General features: G+C 48.6%; 4 protein-coding genes across 4 annotated transcripts; 1 reads left to right on the top strand and 3 right to left on the bottom strand.

Moving 5' to 3' along the window:
* Nucleotides 1–2,610: 2,610 nt before the first annotated feature.
* Nucleotides 2,611–4,763, bottom strand: HO173_011885 (uncharacterized protein; the record flags this gene model as incomplete). Its single annotated transcript, XM_037313761.1, has 2 exons — nt 2,611–4,390; nt 4,444–4,763. The coding sequence occupies 2 exons, from the start codon at nt 4,761–4,763 to the stop codon at nt 2,611–2,613; spliced, it is 2,100 nt and encodes a 699-aa protein (XP_037159397.1).
* A 17-nt stretch (nt 4,764–4,780) lies between these two features.
* HO173_011884 (uncharacterized protein) lies at nt 4,781–6,054 on the bottom strand (the record flags this gene model as incomplete). The annotated part of the gene is made up of 4 exons (XM_037313760.1): nt 4,781–5,028; nt 5,089–5,345; nt 5,435–5,734; nt 5,786–6,054. The coding sequence occupies 4 exons, from the start codon at nt 6,052–6,054 to the stop codon at nt 4,781–4,783; spliced, it is 1,074 nt and encodes a 357-aa protein (XP_037159396.1).
* A 404-nt stretch (nt 6,055–6,458) lies between these two features.
* HO173_011883 (uncharacterized protein) lies at nt 6,459–8,524 on the bottom strand (the record flags this gene model as incomplete). Its single annotated transcript, XM_037313759.1, has 10 exons — nt 6,459–6,494; nt 6,553–6,632; nt 6,706–6,924; nt 6,987–7,095; nt 7,160–7,376; nt 7,444–7,585; nt 7,638–8,025; nt 8,081–8,163; nt 8,225–8,406; nt 8,472–8,524. 10 exons carry the CDS (start codon nt 8,522–8,524, stop codon nt 6,459–6,461), a joined length of 1,509 nt encoding a protein of 502 aa, XP_037159395.1.
* A 4,123-nt stretch (nt 8,525–12,647) lies between these two features.
* Nucleotides 12,648–14,140, top strand: HO173_011882 (uncharacterized protein; the record flags this gene model as incomplete). The annotated part of the gene is made up of 2 exons (XM_037313758.1): nt 12,648–13,147; nt 13,207–14,140. The coding sequence occupies 2 exons, from the start codon at nt 12,648–12,650 to the stop codon at nt 14,138–14,140; spliced, it is 1,434 nt and encodes a 477-aa protein (XP_037159394.1).
* Between the last annotated feature and the right edge of the window lie 4,038 nt (nt 14,141–18,178).

Below are 18,178 nucleotides of genomic sequence, written 5' to 3'. Positions count from 1 at the left end.
TGAACCAATGTAGTTGACGGCTCGAAGATTTGAGTCTTGTTTGATGCGAAGTAAGTCTGGCAAAATGAAACGTCTGTTCGAAGGTCGCCTTTGTATGAGATTAGCAATTTGTGAGGCTGAAGAGGCTAGTAAGAAGAAAATTTAGGAGGGAATGCCCTGTTTCCTGAAGGATGCGAGGGGAAAGAAGTGATGAGCTCAACTTGCCTTGCTGGATCTCACAATGGTCAAGCCCCGGGTGGCCAAAGTGAGTCGGTTTCACTTTGATGGATGCCCGAAAGTCCAAAGAGATATTTTACAAATAGGCAGATGAGCTTTGAAGGCAATGATTTGAGGAGTGAGTGGTGAGAATGCGAAGGAAACGTTCAATGGCATTGAGGTCTTGGCATCAAACACTTCACTTATGAAGATTTGTGATTGGTCAAAGAAACACGCCGCTCATTTCCATTCGAGTGACAGAATAGCATTCTCAACTAGTGGTCATGTGTGGCACAGAGGGGATACAGCAGACAACGACCTCCTTTGCTGATGAGAATTCGATGTATTTTGCTACCAATAACACTACTGTTGCCTACCGCTCTTGTGGTAATCACAGCTCTGAGAGTGGCAGCTCCAACGGCGACATTGATGCAACCAAGGCTTGTTACAGCAACTGAACGCTCACCGACGCCCCCTTTCGTGTCCTACGGCAAATGGAGGTTGATTTTCAATACCATACCTCACCCCAGAAGGCTTTAACGGTAGAGATATCGTGAACATTACCCTGTTGCAAGGTTTGCACGAGTCAAAATTAACGACTATCTGTACAAGTTCTTACGTCAAACCTTTCCCGCCTTGTCACTTTTTGGACATGCCTATTTATATTCGGCGGAAGATCTACGAGCTCATTGTTGGTGACAACCAGAGAGTTCAGATCAAAAGCGACCTTGAAGACTTCATTCCGAGAAGTATCATTCCTTGCAGTGATCACGGTTCTGCTGGATGCCTCCTAGAAATCTACCTCCATGAGTACGTTCCACAGTCACATTGCTGGGGCACGGGAAACTTCTCTCATATGCGTTGCGCAAGCTCTGAAGCCAAGCACGCCGATCGTCAACCACAGCTATCTTACATGACATGCGGACTGGCAAGCAGCAAATTGCTACCAACGTTACCTCTGAAGACCAGTTCGCAATGTGTCATGATCCATCCATCCGTGCCGTGTGCAAGACTCGAGGCTTTGGAAGACTTGCCGACAGATCTGCGACGAGGAGCGCTCCTTCCTATACCACAGCAACACATTCATGTTCTTGGCTTTCGCCGCTTTTGCCGTTTACTTCGGGCTCATCGCCCCAAATCAAGCGTACGTACATCGCTCAATCGACAACAGACTGCGCGCCATCCAGGCCATGACCAAAGTAGAGCTCCACGGCCGCTTCGGCGGCACATTCTCTCCGGGTTTTCTCTCGGCCAGCCGTCTCATCTGAACGGGACTCGGTTGCCTCACAAGCCTCGAGCTGAACCTCGAAGATTGTGCCGACAGAGAGAAGCTACCACACTGGAAGATTGACGACTGCATGTTCAACCAGCCATCATCGTTGAAGAAGGTAGTAGTTGATGTGCAGACTTTCATACCGCGGAGCCTCATTACTGAAGACCAAATACTGACTACCGAAAAGGAAGATCTTAACAAGGCAGAGGAAATCATGCGTCGAATTTGAAAAGATGAGCAACTTTGTAACACGACAGAGCAATTCCTCGGCTAAGATAGGACGGCTGCTTTTAAGGTCACCGATGCAAAGATGGAAGGGTTCTTAGCACGGAAATGAAGGCTTGTATGGATCGGAATGGAGGATTGCTGGTACGGACTGACCAAAGAGATCCTTGACGAAGAAGCCATCTAGAGTGCTATTATTCGTTTCTGTCCAGGGAGTATGGCGCGGGAGTACAATGTTCGGATTATGGCACCCTAAGCCATCGTGATACTCAGGAGACTACTACGAAAGGAAAGCACAAACTCGCTGAAAAGCTCATTGAGCCAATTTTGAAGAAGGATGGACTTCATAATGAGAAGGCAACATTTCTTGGACCCGTGTGAAGTGGAATCGGTGACTGTTGGTGAAGCTTGAAAAGTAGATGCGCAATGGCTCGTGAGATGGATATGGAAGGGTTCCTAAAATGAGATTTCAGGATGGATCCTCACCGGAGAAGCTGCGTGGAGCGCGGTGGTTCAATTCGTGCTAGTGATGGTTCTTCATATATACTTCGAGGTTGCTTGAGTGGAATGTGGCCGATGAGCCGTCTCGAAGACGCCTAAAGTCACATCTTTCAGATTGAATTCGTTATGTCTAAAAATCAAAACCGAACGCCAACCGTTTATCCACTTAAGAGATACAATCCACACAGCTCCCGTCGACATAGACCCCATTTCCCTTCCACTGCACCCTCCTGAACTCCTCCGCCTACGTGTCTTCCCCCTCAAACACCAACATGCTCCACACAATGAGTCATTCCCCTCCAAATCCACAGCAACATATCGATCAACATGGAATTGGTACCCCGCCAGCCAAGCCTTTTCCGACAGCGACATCGAAGTCGCCAAGTCACGATCTGGTAAGAGCGAACGGGTTGATCTCATGAGGGCACAACCTCCGGATTTTGGGGCCCGTTTCGCGAGCGTGCCTCGATGGCTGTACGTAGGATTCCCAAACATTCCTCTCGCACTAGCGCCAGGGCATCATTGTCCGCCTGTGACAACCAATCCCGTGGCCCACTTTCCTTTACCAGAGCAAGCACATCCCGGTCTAAATCAACATCGGGATGTGCGCACAAGAGCTTCACAACCGCTGTTCGACCAACCATGACCGCAATTGCAAGGGGAGATATTCCCCGAATCTCTTTCGCGTTTACGTCGATGTCGGAATGAGATAGCAGGAGCTTCACCACTGCTTCGTAGCCTGCACGTACCGCATGCAAGAGCGGAGTCAACCCCCGTCTGTCTTGCGTGTTCACTTCAATGTCGGAACGACCTAGTAACATCTCTACTATGCCCTTGTGACCGGAGGATGCAGCGCTTGCGAGAGGTGTGTCTCCCTGAATATCCTTCGAATTGATCTGGACGTTCTTGTGTTTGAGCAGCTGTGTGACTACATCCGCTCTCCCAAACGAAGCTGCAAACCACAAGGGCGTCCCGCCTGCATTGCATCTTGAATTTACTTCAATATCTCTTCGTGTCAGTAGCAGTTCAACAACTGTACTATGTCCTTCTCGTGCGGCTGATGATAGCGGAGATTCACCATCGGGACGTGGCAAGTTCACGTCCACGTCTTCACGCTCAATCAAAAGCTTCACTGTTTCATCTTTGCCCGCTTTTGCAGCAATGCCCAGTGGTGTCTCAGTATAACTTAGACGCCCGTACTGAGTAAAATGGCCGCGGTTGTTCACATTGACATGGTTCTGTGACAGTAACAATTCCACCACGCCGTGATGTCCTTGTGATGCCGCCCACCACAACGGTGTCCGGCGAGTAGAGTCCTCGGCATCTGCCTCGAAACCGTGATTCAGAAGCTCTGAGATCATTCCTTCATAACCGAAATATGCGATAATGTGCATTGCAGAAAGTGGGCTGCGCGACATAGTCCCATTCATATCTCGAACGATGTTATATCGGCTCTCTAGCACCAATAGCACTTGGCCGGCACTCGAGACTCTACAATCATCTTTGGCGAAGCTCATCATGAGTATTTTGACGTTCTGCTCCTTACACAATCTTGCATGGATTGCCCAATACCTAGCGGCGTATTCGAGAAAAGGATATTTCTGCAACCGAGCTGCTACAGATTTTCTACATTTCTCATTGGCTGTCTCTTCTCTATTCCTGAGGGTATCTTCGTCTCTGTTTCCTTCGGCAAACTCTTTTTGTCCTACTTCGTTGGCCCAGCCATCTTTAAAATTCTCGTAAAGCAAATAGGTAAGACAGCCTATCGCAATGTCCTGCTTGGCAAAGGCTAGGACTCTGTCACCGTTTCGCCTGAAGTATTCCTGGGTGGTGTAGTGGACCAGTCTGATGATCTGCGTTTCTTCGTCGACGATAATCAAGCCGGCACAGAAACCCAGAACTTCCTCGATGTCGCCCAGATTATCTTCATCAAACTCTCGCGTCCCAGGCTCGATTGCCAAGGCATGTTGTACTTCTTTTACCGTCATCAGCCTCTCCGAATAGGTAAGCCAACCCAGTAGCTGTTTGGCAAGAAGTCTGAAACCTTCCATTTGGTTCTCAATTCTCTGCATTGCTCCATCGTAGGCCAGATCGAGAGCGTTCGATCCTTTTGGCAGTATTTCCAGCGCTTTCTTGATCAGCTTAGAGCTTGTTTTGTCCTTAAGCGAGTCCATGTGTAGCTGAGCCAGAAGAAACCTTGCTCAATCCATCAGCAGAACTCGCACGCAGATGGCAAGCCAGCAACTTACATTCCCTCGACCGAGTCAACTATAGCAGTCGCTATGTCCTCCTGTAAGCCCAAATTCTCCCTCACACATTTTGGCAGATCCGAAGTGTGCCCCTCCACGTATCTCCGTACATCTTCTGGGCTGGCCCGAACATCCATACATAGAGGATGGTGGAAGTCCAGAGCCAGAGAAGGGATGTAACGCGACGTCGTCATCAGATTGAAGTGATGAAGATCCTGCAGAGGACGTAGGCATCCGATTAAGGTCTGACGAACTTGACCAGCGTTCCCTAACTCATCGAGGGCATCCAATATAACATAAACCCGCGACAAACGTGCCATCGAGGATCCTGTCATCTCTAACACCTCTTCAAATGTAGGTCGAGTCCCCAATTTTGTGGTGGTGCTGGTACATCTTTAAAATGTTTTCCGGAATCAAATCTTGGTGCTGCGAGCAGCTGCTTTGTTACGCTTGCTGTAAGGTTGATGGGTGTCTGTTCATCTTGTCTTTTGTAGTCGCAATATATGTAGGCGGTTACAACGTTCTCCTCGTTACCGGAAAATTGCTGCAGGCGATCTATGACAAGCGATGCTAACATAGTCTTGCCTGCTGATAGTCAGTCTCAACGTTTTTTTGCGAGATCTTGGCACTGTCAAGACTACTAACCAGCACCTGGCATCCCTTGGCAGACCAGAGTCTGTCCCTCTTTGCTCACCCATTCTTGGAATTCATGAGACCCCAAAAGCCATGAACCTGTCTCTTTTTGCCGCCTATTAGATAAGTCACTTTGCTGTGGGGCAAAGTTGAGAGGTGAGAGCCATTGCAACACCTCGTTCCGCTCTTGTTGGTTCTGGCTTAGTCTTAGATTCTGAGTGTTTTCAATTATAGAGTCGATCTTTTGGTTTGTCGCTCGGGACGCTTGACTGGGTAAGAGTGAGCTGATACAGAACTTTTCATATTCGCGATATCGGATATATCAAGATGCAGTTTTCTTTTAGCAGATAACACTCACCTTGCAAGACTAGTGTTGAAGGCATTCAGAAACGTTGTGCTAGAGATCATGCGATCTCGCAGCTCATTGACGGTAGCAGAGTCCCATTTCAACTTTCTCAAAGCCTTCTGAGTCCTGGAGCTCACGCCAGAAGACTCGGTACCCAAGCTCTCGTTCTTCCGTATCAGCTTCTCAGTGTCATGGAGGACGCCACGACAACCTGCAATCAGGACTGAGAGATCGTTGGCCTGCTTATCAGTAAGCTGGATTCCAGAGAGGTTGTTCGCAATGTCATCGAGGACGCGGTGAAGACCAAAGACGCTGGACTTGATTAGTCAGTCTATTCCTGAACTAGTGACAGTCAAGGTATACTCTGTTTGGATGGCATTGAATTGATCGGAAGCGTCGCGAAACCTGCCCCAGATAGTACGTGCCAGAGTCGAGACCTCTATGATATCACCGACACCGTAGCCAAAAGACATGCCTGCTGCTATTCCACCCCTGTAGAGAGTGAGAAGAAGATAATAGAGAATTTCCCTCAAAGGCGATAAAGTCGTGTGGAGTATGAAGAGGAATGAACAAGATAGAAATTGGGGGTGCGCGGTGGCCTCAACCTGCTCCGCCTGCTCAGCCTTGCCCATGTTGCGAGGCCAATGCAGGCTGACATATCGCCAAGACGCTAGCCACTTTGAGACCCAGTCTGGTCAAATTCCCTCAGCAATGATGCTGTTGTTGTTGAATAGACGTAGTGCTACAAGTCTACTAAGTAGTAGCACACTTGCTATAGGGTTAACCGCAGATATGCCAATAGTCCCCGTGAAACTCGTCGTTGCTAGAGAGTAATTCACACCTTACGGGTTCCCCCTTTGAAACGAAGCAATTGAGTCATCTTGGCCCAAAGCCCAGCTATATTCACAGATCACCTATCAGCACCAAGTTTCAGGTCTACTCTCTACACATGTTCAATCTCTTCCTGCTGCAAACATGGACTTCCTACCGTAGTAATGCGGGCATCAGCGTATAAAGTATGCCGTATGAAGGTCTACTACTCGTTACCCATGTCCCAGAAGCCCGTCTCCATCTGCTTCAACAATTAGCAATCAACCAGCCAGGCGTATCAGAAAAGCACATCCACAGACCTTAGTAGCATGTATGAATATCTTCACCAGCGACTCAATCTGGCTCGGTGACTGCAGCGAGGCATGCTGTTCCAATATCGCTGCCAATCACTCACCCATTAGCCTCGGCCGAATGATGAACAACACAGCACTCTATCAGATAGGTATATGCACCTTCCCCTGCTTCAACCGCCGCCCGATAGTCATCCGCCACATAATTCTGTATCCACTTCCAGTACCGATTGCCCTGCTCTTTCACGGTTTCCGGGTCGTCCCACAACCTTCTTGCGATGATGCCGTAGCCCAGAAGGCAAGGCGCGAAAGCCATTTGTAGCGCGAACCAGCTTTCGGAGTGCGCTATGTCGAGGACGTAGCGGGTGTAGGCTGTGCAAGCTGTGGAACATGAGCTCGTCCATGCTTTTGTTGACAGAGTCAAGAGAGGAATGGTTGATTACCTTGATGTTCTTCCTGTTTCTCAACCTCTTTCTTCGAGAGTCCGAATTCGGCGCAGTAGTCTAGGTGGAGGGACATTTCGCGTTGGATATGGAGGATTTCTTCTGCGCCCTGGATTGAGATTAGGGCTGTCATTTCAGAATTGGAATCGTGGTGGAGCAAAGGATACACATACCGCAGCAATGTCTTCCATCGAATTCGTCTTGTACGCGCTGAGAGCTTTGGCTCTTGCGAATTGCACCAGGAATAGGTAATCCTGGGCGAGATACCCCTTGAACTTCTCAACGGGCAACGTCCCATCGCCAATGCGCTTCACGAAATCATGGTGGACGTGAGCATGCCACACGGGTTTCACATCCTCGCGGTTCAGGAGGTATTCGATGAAGTATCTCCTAATTAACATCTGTCAACATCAAGCGAGGAAGCCAGCTACCAGTGGTGAAAGGGAAAAGAGCGTACGGAGAGAACGGAAGAGTATATGTAGAGTGGAAGTAGTCGATCAGGCCCTTTCCCTTGCTAATCCCAGCCTCGACATATCGGCACGCCTTCCGAGTGGCCAACGGCACGGCGTCCCCGAGGACGAGATTCGAAGCGATTGCAGCTGAGGAAATCAATATTTGGGGTGCTCATAGTCTCTGAAGTCGACAACATACAAGCAAAAGCATATTCAACCCCCAGCGGAAGACTCGCACCGACATATGCCGTCTTGATGAGGCTGACATCCGTTCCATCGTAGAGAACGTCTACAATAACCTGCTTATCAGAGTCGTGTTTCGGGACGTCGAGATTCCCAGTCAGAGGCAATTGGCCCCCTTTCAACAAAACAAAATCCGGTCCGAGACTATACAGTGCTTTAGCAAGCTGAGTGAGGTCGTCCAGACTGCGGACATCCGGTTGGTGAAGAGCTCCGGCCTTATCCAATAGCAGTACTGCCTCTGAAATGCTTAGCGTCAATACCGTGGTCAGCGGGAGTAATTGCGTGTGGATAATATGCACTGCCTCATCTGACAGGAGCCGCGTTCCGCTCATAGACACCACGACCTACACTCGTGTAAGCCCGAGGCTGACAGAAAGGCGTAGAAGCTAGCCATCGTACGGGATCGACGACCACGAATCTCGGGCCATGGCGTCTCAAAGCGTCGACTACGATCTGGACAATTTCTGCCGAAGCCAAAAAGCCTAGGCGAGAAACAGTATCAGATTCTCGCTACAGACAGCTTTCAAGACAAGGGATCAATACCAATTTTGACGACCTCCACCCCACCACCATCGAAGCAGCCGTCAATCGCCGCCTTCACAAATGCCACGGATGGACTACACGTTTCAAGAACGTCCCCAGGACCATGCGCTGTCAAAGCAGTCGTCGCGGTGACGGCATAGCATCCGTGAGCGGCGATGACTTTCTGATCGGCTTCGAGGCCGCTGTCCAATGCGGTGGTGCTTCAGCAACAAGCAGCAGCAGCATCGGGAGCTCAAGGGATGCTTACCTTACACCAGAACTATCAGAGTCTGCTATGACGAGGATACGTTTTTGAGACATGGTGTGTCCAAGGGGTGGGTTACAGCTCGGTAAAGTAGGCGTGGAGAAAGGTTCCGCGCGGGTGAGGCCCGAGCAATTGCCGAAATATCTCCTCGGAAAGGCCCCGCACAGGTAGAAGCGTGACGAATTTTTCGGCCTGGAAACAAAAAGGTTTCCGACCCACCACCATCCCTAACAAAGGGAAAATATCCGGATTTTATCCCTGATAGAGACCGTTGCATACCGTATGCCGTGCAGATGCTGAAGTCTAGAAGGGTTTCAGAGGCGCTCGACGCAGTCGCCCCCCGGGAGGCGCGCCGGAGGCGTTAGGGGCTAGGGGAGTTAGGGCTGGAAAAGGGACATATGTGCAGAGCGCGTCTGGGAGTACCCTAAGCTACAACAGATACTCGGTACATGCTGAGTGTTTGGGCCTTCACTCCTACGCAGTCGCATATGTATGCTGGATATACACACCCCATGCCGAGCCGTAAGTCCGTGGAAGGGGACGGGGTCTGGAAGCTTTGATGGATCGTTGGTGGGTGGATCGGGTGTTATGAAAATGGAACCGCACTGCACTGAGGGAGGGAGGGGTCCGGGAATCGCGGAAAATGTATTTTCTACGTCCTTTGATGACTCGACAACGAGAGCCTTGATGACAGAATTTTCGATTCATGAAGTATTCTGATCGACTAGCTATAGATCTTTTCTACCAAAAGTATGAGCGCATGTTAAACCGTTGAAGAATGATCTGACTCCAAAATTTCGCCTCTGTGCATTTTATTCTGAAGAGGGCGAGCCGAGTAAGGGCAGCTTCAGACGTGCTATCTGCCACCTCGCTAGTCGACCCTAATGTGGTGGCCTTCGAATTTTGCCGGAAACAACTTGGCCGGTCGCCGACACTAGCTATCTAGACTCGGCCTAGGATCTAGCGGCGGAGGCGAAATATCTATAGGTTGCGAATCTGAAGCTAGGAGTAAGGCGGTGCTGGAAGCGGGATGGATGATGGGTCGGGCCTCGTTGAGATTGTGCTGGATCGGGGGGGTGCCTTTGCGATGGGAGTTACCGGTTGACTGGGTAAGCGAGCAAGAGGGTGCGGAATAGTTATTTCAATGCGGGATTGGAAATGATGGGATTGGTGGCGTCATCAGGATGCGTTTTGTGAAGAAAAAAGGTATTTGTTACTGCTGTGTACGAATCTTATGTACGAATCTTCCGTATCAGTGCGTCTCGGAAGACTCTAGCACGGCATGTTTTACCTGCCACATCATGTGCCGCCGCTTGAGCGTGGTAGGAGCATGGAGTTTCTAGCCCCGTTAATGATGATTAAAGCTTGTTCGGGCTGCCACGACAAGATAAAAAACATCCATCCTAACCGGTAGCCTGTATGCCATTGCGCCACGAGAATGATCAATGAGGTCTAGAGCCTCGTGGCCCGTGGAAAGCCGGTTCGCGGGGATGGGGCGTGGAGGGATCCCCGGTGTGTGTGGGGAGGCGTGTGGGTTGCAGGATAGCCCTAGATTTATCAACCACGCAACTGCAGCCGAGCCAGCCAGAACCTTGACGACGAAGATGGGAGGGGAGACACCAACTTGCCGCTCACTGTCGCTGGTTGAATCGAAAACCAGGCGGGACAGTGGAAGAAACCATCGATTTGGCTCTTCAGCCACTGCAAGGGAGTATGAGGATGTGAGCCATTGGTAGAAATCACCAAACATAGGAAACCACAACATTGGCATGAGCGGCGGCATGTCGGGATGCCTGAATGCGGGTTTCTCGAAGCTTTCGCAGTTGTAGATGAGAATCATCGTGGACGACAAATACTGAATAGTTTAGCTGTCGCAGAGCATAGAGTGTAGCCACAGCGGGAACCTTCTCGGAGGAAAATTGTTGGAACACCCTGCTTAGTTCTCAGGTAAGGGAGATTTCATCCCGCAACAGCTTGCTCAAAAGCGGAAAGTATCGGAACCGATAGAAAGGCCCTACTCTACCCGCCATCGAAGACAAGCGCAGCTGCCATGTTGCCTGCAATTTTTTTGGGAAATTGACAGTGCAGGTGAGCGCTCGCGCTCGTGCAAGTGCAGCCGACCGTTGTTACCAACCCAGCTCTTTATGCAGCGCTTATCGGCGTTACTCGTCCGACAATCTAGCCTCAAAGGACTCATATTGCGAGACGATAGCGAAATGCAAATGGCTGCTTGTGCATGGCGTCGAAGTTGCGGTTGCAGATGTGCATGTACACAGCGCCAGACATCCCATAGGGCTAGATTCCATGTACGAATGAAAGGCTCTGGGCATTCTGAACCGTTTCGTCCAGTTAACACATTAGCAGAGAGGACGATCGACCAATCAGTCGACAGCGGCTGGAGCGGTGGGTCCCTCACTGAAGAATGCGACGAAGCAGCGAGGTAGAGAATACAAGACCGCAACACTCACCGTCATCTGGAAACATGAAACGTATTCAGTGGTACAGAGAATGTATGGAATATGTACTGTGCGCCTATGCTCTGTGAGCCATCTCATGCGACAGATCCAGCCAGATAAGTCGCAGCGTTGGCGAAATTCGCCCAGACATACGATAACTCGAAGGGGATGTAGACACCGTGGAGTCTTGCCAGGCGTGTGAAAGCATTGAGGGGCATCGTATTCAAGGGCATCGAATCAGAGGGCATCGAATCAAAGGGCGCACTTTGGATGAAGTTCACGAGTACCGGTTAAAGCAGCCAGGCGATTCGCAGCGATTCTCCAAACCCTGCTTCATGCAAGTAAAAGCGGGGTTGATCCTCGTATTTGCAGTAGCAAGCTGCAGACCTGCAGAATCTATTGCGAAAAATCATGCAGCGGAGAAAGTCGGGTCGCACCCACCGGAGAATTTGCTGGCCGTGCGGACCAGGGTCAGCAGAATCTGGCGGCAATGATGAATGGACGCCACTTCGGTTTTATCGCGGCCAGTTCAATCCATCCGCTTGCCAGAGTACGTTGTGAAGTCATGGAAGGAGAGACACAATCCGACCCTACATGAGACGACCAACGGTAGGAGTTCGCCGCCAGCGGATCATAGGCTCGGTTGCGCACTTGAAAGGAAGAGGCACACGCTTGCGTGCATCCTGCCCAACGAAAACCAGGATGGCATTATTTTTCGCGGACTTTGTCGCCGACGACCGAGAGCTTTTTTCGCAGGCCACAAATTTGGCGGACTCGGTGGGAGTGGGAGAATTACAAAATACGAGTTGATGTAGTCCCTGCATGGTGGTTCACTTGTGCATGCTTCCCAAGGCTCGAGGTACCTCGTAGTAACCGTACCACAGCAACATCGGGGACATGCCACGTCAATCAAGTACGTACCATGTGGAATGTGGAAAGTAGTAGATAGCTTGAGTAGTAGTGTACGTGCAGGTGAATTTTGAGACCAATGAATTGAATTGCCTCTGAAGTCTGAATTTGCCTCGATGATGCGGACCAGAAGAATCGATAAGCCAAAGAAAGTACTTTACAGTATTTTTAGAGTACCGGTTTCACCGTTTGCTTTCATCCCGAAGTAGATGACGCTAAGAGAGGATTGATCCCTGTCCCGCATTAGCGGTAATCTACCAAGCGGCTATCATAACGCTTGTGAAATTTGAAAACGTCATATTGCTTTCCACTTCATCCAGGCTGTCTTTTGCCTGGCTGAAACGCAGTTTAGTCGATTACGCTTTTCGGATGCTCTCACATCCCCTTTCATCCCCTTCGAGCGTTACAGGTAGCCACAGGCGGGCAACGATCGACATCAAGTGCTGCCGACCAAAGCCAACAAGCACAGATCCGCCCAGACTGCCGACCAATCAGGCCTAGATCGTGCCCAGAGTCTTGCTCAATGGAGGTCCACGAGCCTATGGGTGATCGGTAGTCTGCCAGTATCTGTCAATCTTTTTCCAAGACAAATCGTATTCCATATCCACCATCTCAGCCCAGTGTTTGATACATCCTAGCCTCGCCATGCTCCCATATCTCCCCTTCCCTGTCCTGCCCTACTTTATCTTGCTCATCTCTTAAATCCTTCATTCCCCCTCCAAGCGAGCTTCTTTCCTTGGGTACCTCTGTCTCGTTTGTCTACAGAACTTCACATCTTCCTATTCTTTCATTCGTCAACCCACACTCGTTCATCATGGAGATGCACCGCCGTAACCAAGACCCTTTCGACGGGGGCCTCCCAAGCTCGGGAAACAGCATCTACTCACCAGATCAGACACCACAGCAGACCCCATACCGACGTCGCTCTCTCGAGACCGCAAGCAACACTGGCAGTGACAGCATCAATCCCGCCCCAAGGAACCCTTTCAACGCAACACCTTTGGGCACCTCGAAGAATTCTTCGGCCATTCATATCCATCAACAAAAGCAAAATCAAAAATACTTTCGCTCTCGGCGAGTGAAGAAGGGCGAGGTCGACCATCCCTGGAAGGCAACCAAGGACCCCAGGGAGAAATGGGTCACCATCATTCCTTTGATCGGGCTTGCTTTGGGCTTTCTCGTCGCTGGGTACCTTGTCTACAACGGTCTCAGCACCATTGTCAATCACACCTACACACTCGTGCTCGACGAGGATTGGAGCAAGGGCTTCAATACCGATGTCTGGACCAAGGAAGTGAACCTCGGAGGCTTTGGGTACGCTGCAATGTCTAAAGCTCAGCACCTTCTTTCTGGCTTGCTGACAGTGTTCTTAGAAACGGCGAATTCGAACAGACTACCGGCACGGAAGAAAATGTCATGATCGAGAATGGCAAGCTCATCATCAAGCCTACCCTTCAAGACGAGACCCTCCTCACCACAAACAACAACCTGACCCTTCCGGACTGCACTTCGACCCAATACTACGACTGCAACGCTGCCACCAACGTCACTAACGGCACCATTGTCCCTCCAGTCAAATCCGGCCGCATCAACACCCTCAAAGGTGCAACCATCAAATACGGTCGTGTCGAAGTTGTAGCTACAATGCCAGAGGGCGACTGGCTTTGGCCCGCCATCTGGATGTTGCCTGTCAACAACACATTCGGCGCTTGGCCCGCATCTGGTGAAATCGATATCGCTGAGTCCCGAGGCAACAACTACAGCTACGCTACTGGCGGAAACAACATCGTCACTAGCACTCTCCACTGGGGTCCCGACCAGAAGGATGACGGGTATTGGCGCACCAGCAAGAAGCAATCAGCTCTTCATACTACTTACGCCGCCGGTCAGCATACCTATGGTTTGGAATGGAGCGAAAAATACCTTTTCACCTACATAGATACCCGTCTCCTGCAGATCCTCTACAACCCTTTCAATGAGTATCTCTGGACCCGTGGACAGTTCCCTCTGTCCAACTCCAACGGCACCACGCTCACCAACCCTTGGGTCAACGACCCCAACTTGAACGCGCCCTTTGATCAAGAGTTTTACCTAATCATCAATTTGGCCGTTGGAGGTACGAATGGGTGGTTCAAGGACGGCGCGGCCGGCAAGCCGTGGGTGGACAAGTCGAAGACTGCGCCCAAAGATTTCTTGGCTGGCAAGGATCAGTGGTATCCAACCTGGAAGCCTGAGACGGCCCAACTTACCATCTCGTCTGTGAAGATGTGGCAACAAGTCGACGATAAGCCGAATGTCGGCAAATAAACCCGTCGCCCTCGATACCCTCGCATTTTCGGCTTCATTTTATGGCGTTTCACAGCGGCCAAGCAGGCGGAGGAGTTTTCGGCGACATTCTGCTACGCTTGGTTTTATCCATGGCTTACTCCAAAGCGTTGAAGATCTGTTTCGGCTATGGTAGCTGGCTTTGATGCAAGTTACTGGTATATAGATGGGGAGGCAGTTTTAATGATGGATACATATATAGACGGACGACACTCTCGGATCAGGGCGACAAGCTTGTCGTCGCTGCTAACTCTACACAATACCTAATATCAACTACTGCCTTCACAGGTCACAACATGTCTGCCATCTATCTGCCTTCTATTTCCCGACTATCTGTTATTTCCTCATTCCCATTTCCTTATCTTTATCCAGTCTATCACTCTCGATAGGATGAATGTGCCGCCTTTTTCCTCGTTATCTCTGCAATCTGGATCACCAACTAGGTCAGGTATGACATCGGAAAGATCTATTTCGAGAACCAACAGACTGGTACTAGTCTTTACCCTTCCCAAATCCATGGCGTTTCACGCCCTTGCCTAGTCACGTTCTGGCCCACCGTCTCCCCTGTCAAGCCTCTGGCGCTGGTCTCCCGTCCCATCTAGAGGTCGCAAGCTACTCCTGAAGCAGTGGGCGCATCCAAAACAGGGAAGACTTCAACCTTTCCAACATTGAGTGGCTGGTGAGGATTCGGTAGCGATGTGCACAAACAGGCGATGCATGCTCTTCCGGTTTTGGATAGGACGTTGCTCCGAAAGCCGCTATTCGCGCCTCGGAAACAATTCGACCTAGATTAGCACCGTTGGACTTGGGCGAAAAGGATGTGGTAATTTGATGCTGACGTTGCAGCTGGGCTTTCATCTCCACATGGCCTGATCAATCATGGGATTATTGACCACGGCTTTCACAGGATCTACCAGGGTCTCAGGAAGTGGAGACGCTCCAAGCAAGGGGAAAGAGCAGAAAAGGGCCTTATGTTGAATCGGTGGCTCCCGGGTATTATCAAGCTCACAGAGGTGGTGCATCGATTATTCACGTCAGAAAGAATTGATTACCCGGGCCAACCTTGTCTTGACCTCAGGCTTTCAAATCGGGGAAAAAGTCTCATGAACGTGGCTCGAGAAAGTCTGTCTGTTCCAATTCAATGGCTGTCAAGCCCGGTTATCTGTTACGGTCATTACTAGCGGAAAGTATCCCAATCCCAGCAAGCTTTCGTCAGAGATCGCGATGAAGAAAAGATCCGGCGCATCGGAAATCATTAATCTCCTAATCGTAGTCCGATATTCGCCCGCCATAGTAGTCCTCAACTCAAAGACGCACTAGTCTCAAAGACGCGAAAATCCATTATTCCTTTCTAATTCTACATAGATCTCGATCTATAACTCGAATCCTAATAAACATGTCCTAATATATATACACTAGCTTCTATAGATCATAATCCAGCTTTCGGATATAAGCCTTAATGGCCTTATCGGCCTTTTTTATTGAATTTCCTCAGCCCGAGTAGCTCGCTTCAAAGCCTTCTCCGCCTTTTCTATAGCTGTTTCTTCCACCACAATTAGAGATTTACGTATTTGATCTACTGATATCCATCCTCCCTTCTAAGCAATCGTCTCTAAAAGTGTCTTATGTGCCCGCTTGACTACGGCCTCTTTATGGATGGCCTTAATGTCTCGCTCAGTAATTTGTCTCAAGTAGCTATTAGTAATAGATCCTTTTATAAACCGGGCTAATGGCTGCCGTATACTCTTTAAAATAATAAAAGCCTAAGTAGCAAGTAGTTCTTAAATCAATGATCGTATTTAATAACGTCTTTAGCTTTATAGAGAGTTCTAGCAAGTATGAGAGGTATAGACTATCTGAAGTTATAGCGCGAGGTGCCAGATTTCTAATTTTTCGAGTATTACTTCAGGGTTATAGGGTACGAAATCAGTCTTTCGAAAGGCTAAATATATGATACTAGGCGTAAAGATTTAGGTTCTTATTTAATTAAATGCTACGAGAAAGTCGAGCCTATCAAAGTCGCTACTTTCAAGGCGTATAGCCGAATCTATAGCCTTTATATAATAGTATTTAAATGGTTAAAAGCATCCCACATCTAATAACTATATAATGTGTATAGAATACGGGGAAGTATAAATAAGTCGATCTTCAATTATTAAGTAAATGTATGAAATTCGTAGATGTAATGAGATCCGAAGCCGTTTAGAATCAAGATCCTCTATTCTCTTACTTAACGACGATAAGAAAATATATTAAAATGCAATAGTCAATTATATGCTAGTCGGTTATTTGAATATTTAGTAGATAAAATAACTAATATAGTATTCAAAGGTAAGTCGTTTTACCTCATTTATATAGAATATAGATATCTTTAGAATTACGAATAAAGATATACTTAGTCTACGGCGCTAATATATTCACGAACGTAATATAATTACGATTATCTGGATCTACGAATTATAGAGGCTTACTTTTATCTAAAGTAATAATATAATAAACGATTCTATAGCCAATTCGAAAGCCAGTCTCATTTATATTTCAAATATCTTAATATTATATACCCTTCTCTTACAGCCTCGTAAAATTTCTCATACACTACGCGTATACTCTTAATATCATACATATTCTTACGCTCGATACTAAGAGATTTTTGCTTTCGTTTATAATATTTAAAATACCGTTTTATAAATTGTATAGCTTAATCTTTATCGAGTGGTTTAAAGAGATAATACAAATTTGAAGCGATTTTTAGAATATACTCAACAGCACCCTAAATATGATTTAGTCGAAGTGAATACTTAATATTATCTAGACGATTAATATAGTTATATAGCGACTATTCTTGAGTCGTAGTAAGACGTATATGGGTGGGTGTTCGAGTACTCCTAGAAGCTTGTCCCCGAAGCCGTCTTTACACCCGTCGCGGTTTGAGATTATAATGCTCTGCGGCCGCTAAGCGCTGCGAAAATAACCGTCCTTATACTTATCAATAGCCTTCTAAACGAGTTTCTCTTGCTCAGAATAAGATAAAGATATGGTGTGGTGGAATAATGGTGGATTACAATATAGGGTGTCAAATCGCGAAAAACGTCTTTGAGTCTAGTGCGTCTTTGAGTTGCGGACTACTATGAGCGGAGCGAATAGTCGGACTACGATTAGGTACTCCCCTACTCTCCCCTAACCTACTTTAACGTACTTGACTATTGGACACATGGCCCCCATCCTTCCTTTTCCTCAATCAATGCGCACAAATGACAAATAATAATAATGATCATATACTACTGATCGAAACAGCTATTTTCAGTTCAGATGATGATGACCTCACCAACTCTGTAAGGTCCACCAATAATCAACGTACTAAAACCATTCCCTCTCCCATCAGGCGAAATACGAGCTGCAAACGGCCCCATGAGGCGAATCCAAGCCACGATTCTGCACCGACGCCCGTAGGGAGATCCTCGGGCTTCTCGGGCTATTTAACAGAGTCGTGGTGCATTAACCACACGATGCGTTAAGTGTTGCATTATGCACCGGCAGGGGTACATTTTTGATTATTGGGGACCTGGAACCTGCGAGGTCGTACGGTAACGGTCCTTGTCAAAAATACGGCATGCGGCTAGCGGCTAGCTTTGTGGATGCAGGGTTATCCGCTCGCACACCCTCAGGGGGGGGTCGGTCATAGGTGATAGGGAGGGGGCTTGGCGGCGGGATATTTTTTGCCGATTTTTGCCGGGATGGTCAGGGGGACTTGAGCCTCGAGGGTGGGGAGAGTGCCTCGGAGCGTTTGACGCGCGCTGCTTTTATCGACGAGGACGACAAGGCGTCTTCGATATGTTAATGATCATGATCGTGATCACTGGCAATCAATCTCTGGAAGCAATAACATTTTACTTTGGTCCGAGTGGTCCGCCGTTGAAATAATAATTACAGGTAGTCGGGCTCAACGGCGATTGCAAATACCCAACTTACCCCACAGCAAAAATCATTTGCCGGACAACAGACTTTTCCGTGCTGCAGACT

The sequence above is a fragment of the Letharia columbiana genome (genome assembly GCF_014066305.1).
Source record: "Letharia columbiana isolate WasteWater2 chromosome Unknown Sc0000069_s0, whole genome shotgun sequence".
NCBI classification, from domain to species: domain Eukaryota; kingdom Fungi; phylum Ascomycota; class Lecanoromycetes; order Lecanorales; family Parmeliaceae; genus Letharia; species Letharia columbiana.
This window is presented reverse-complemented; position numbering and strand designations above follow the sequence as displayed.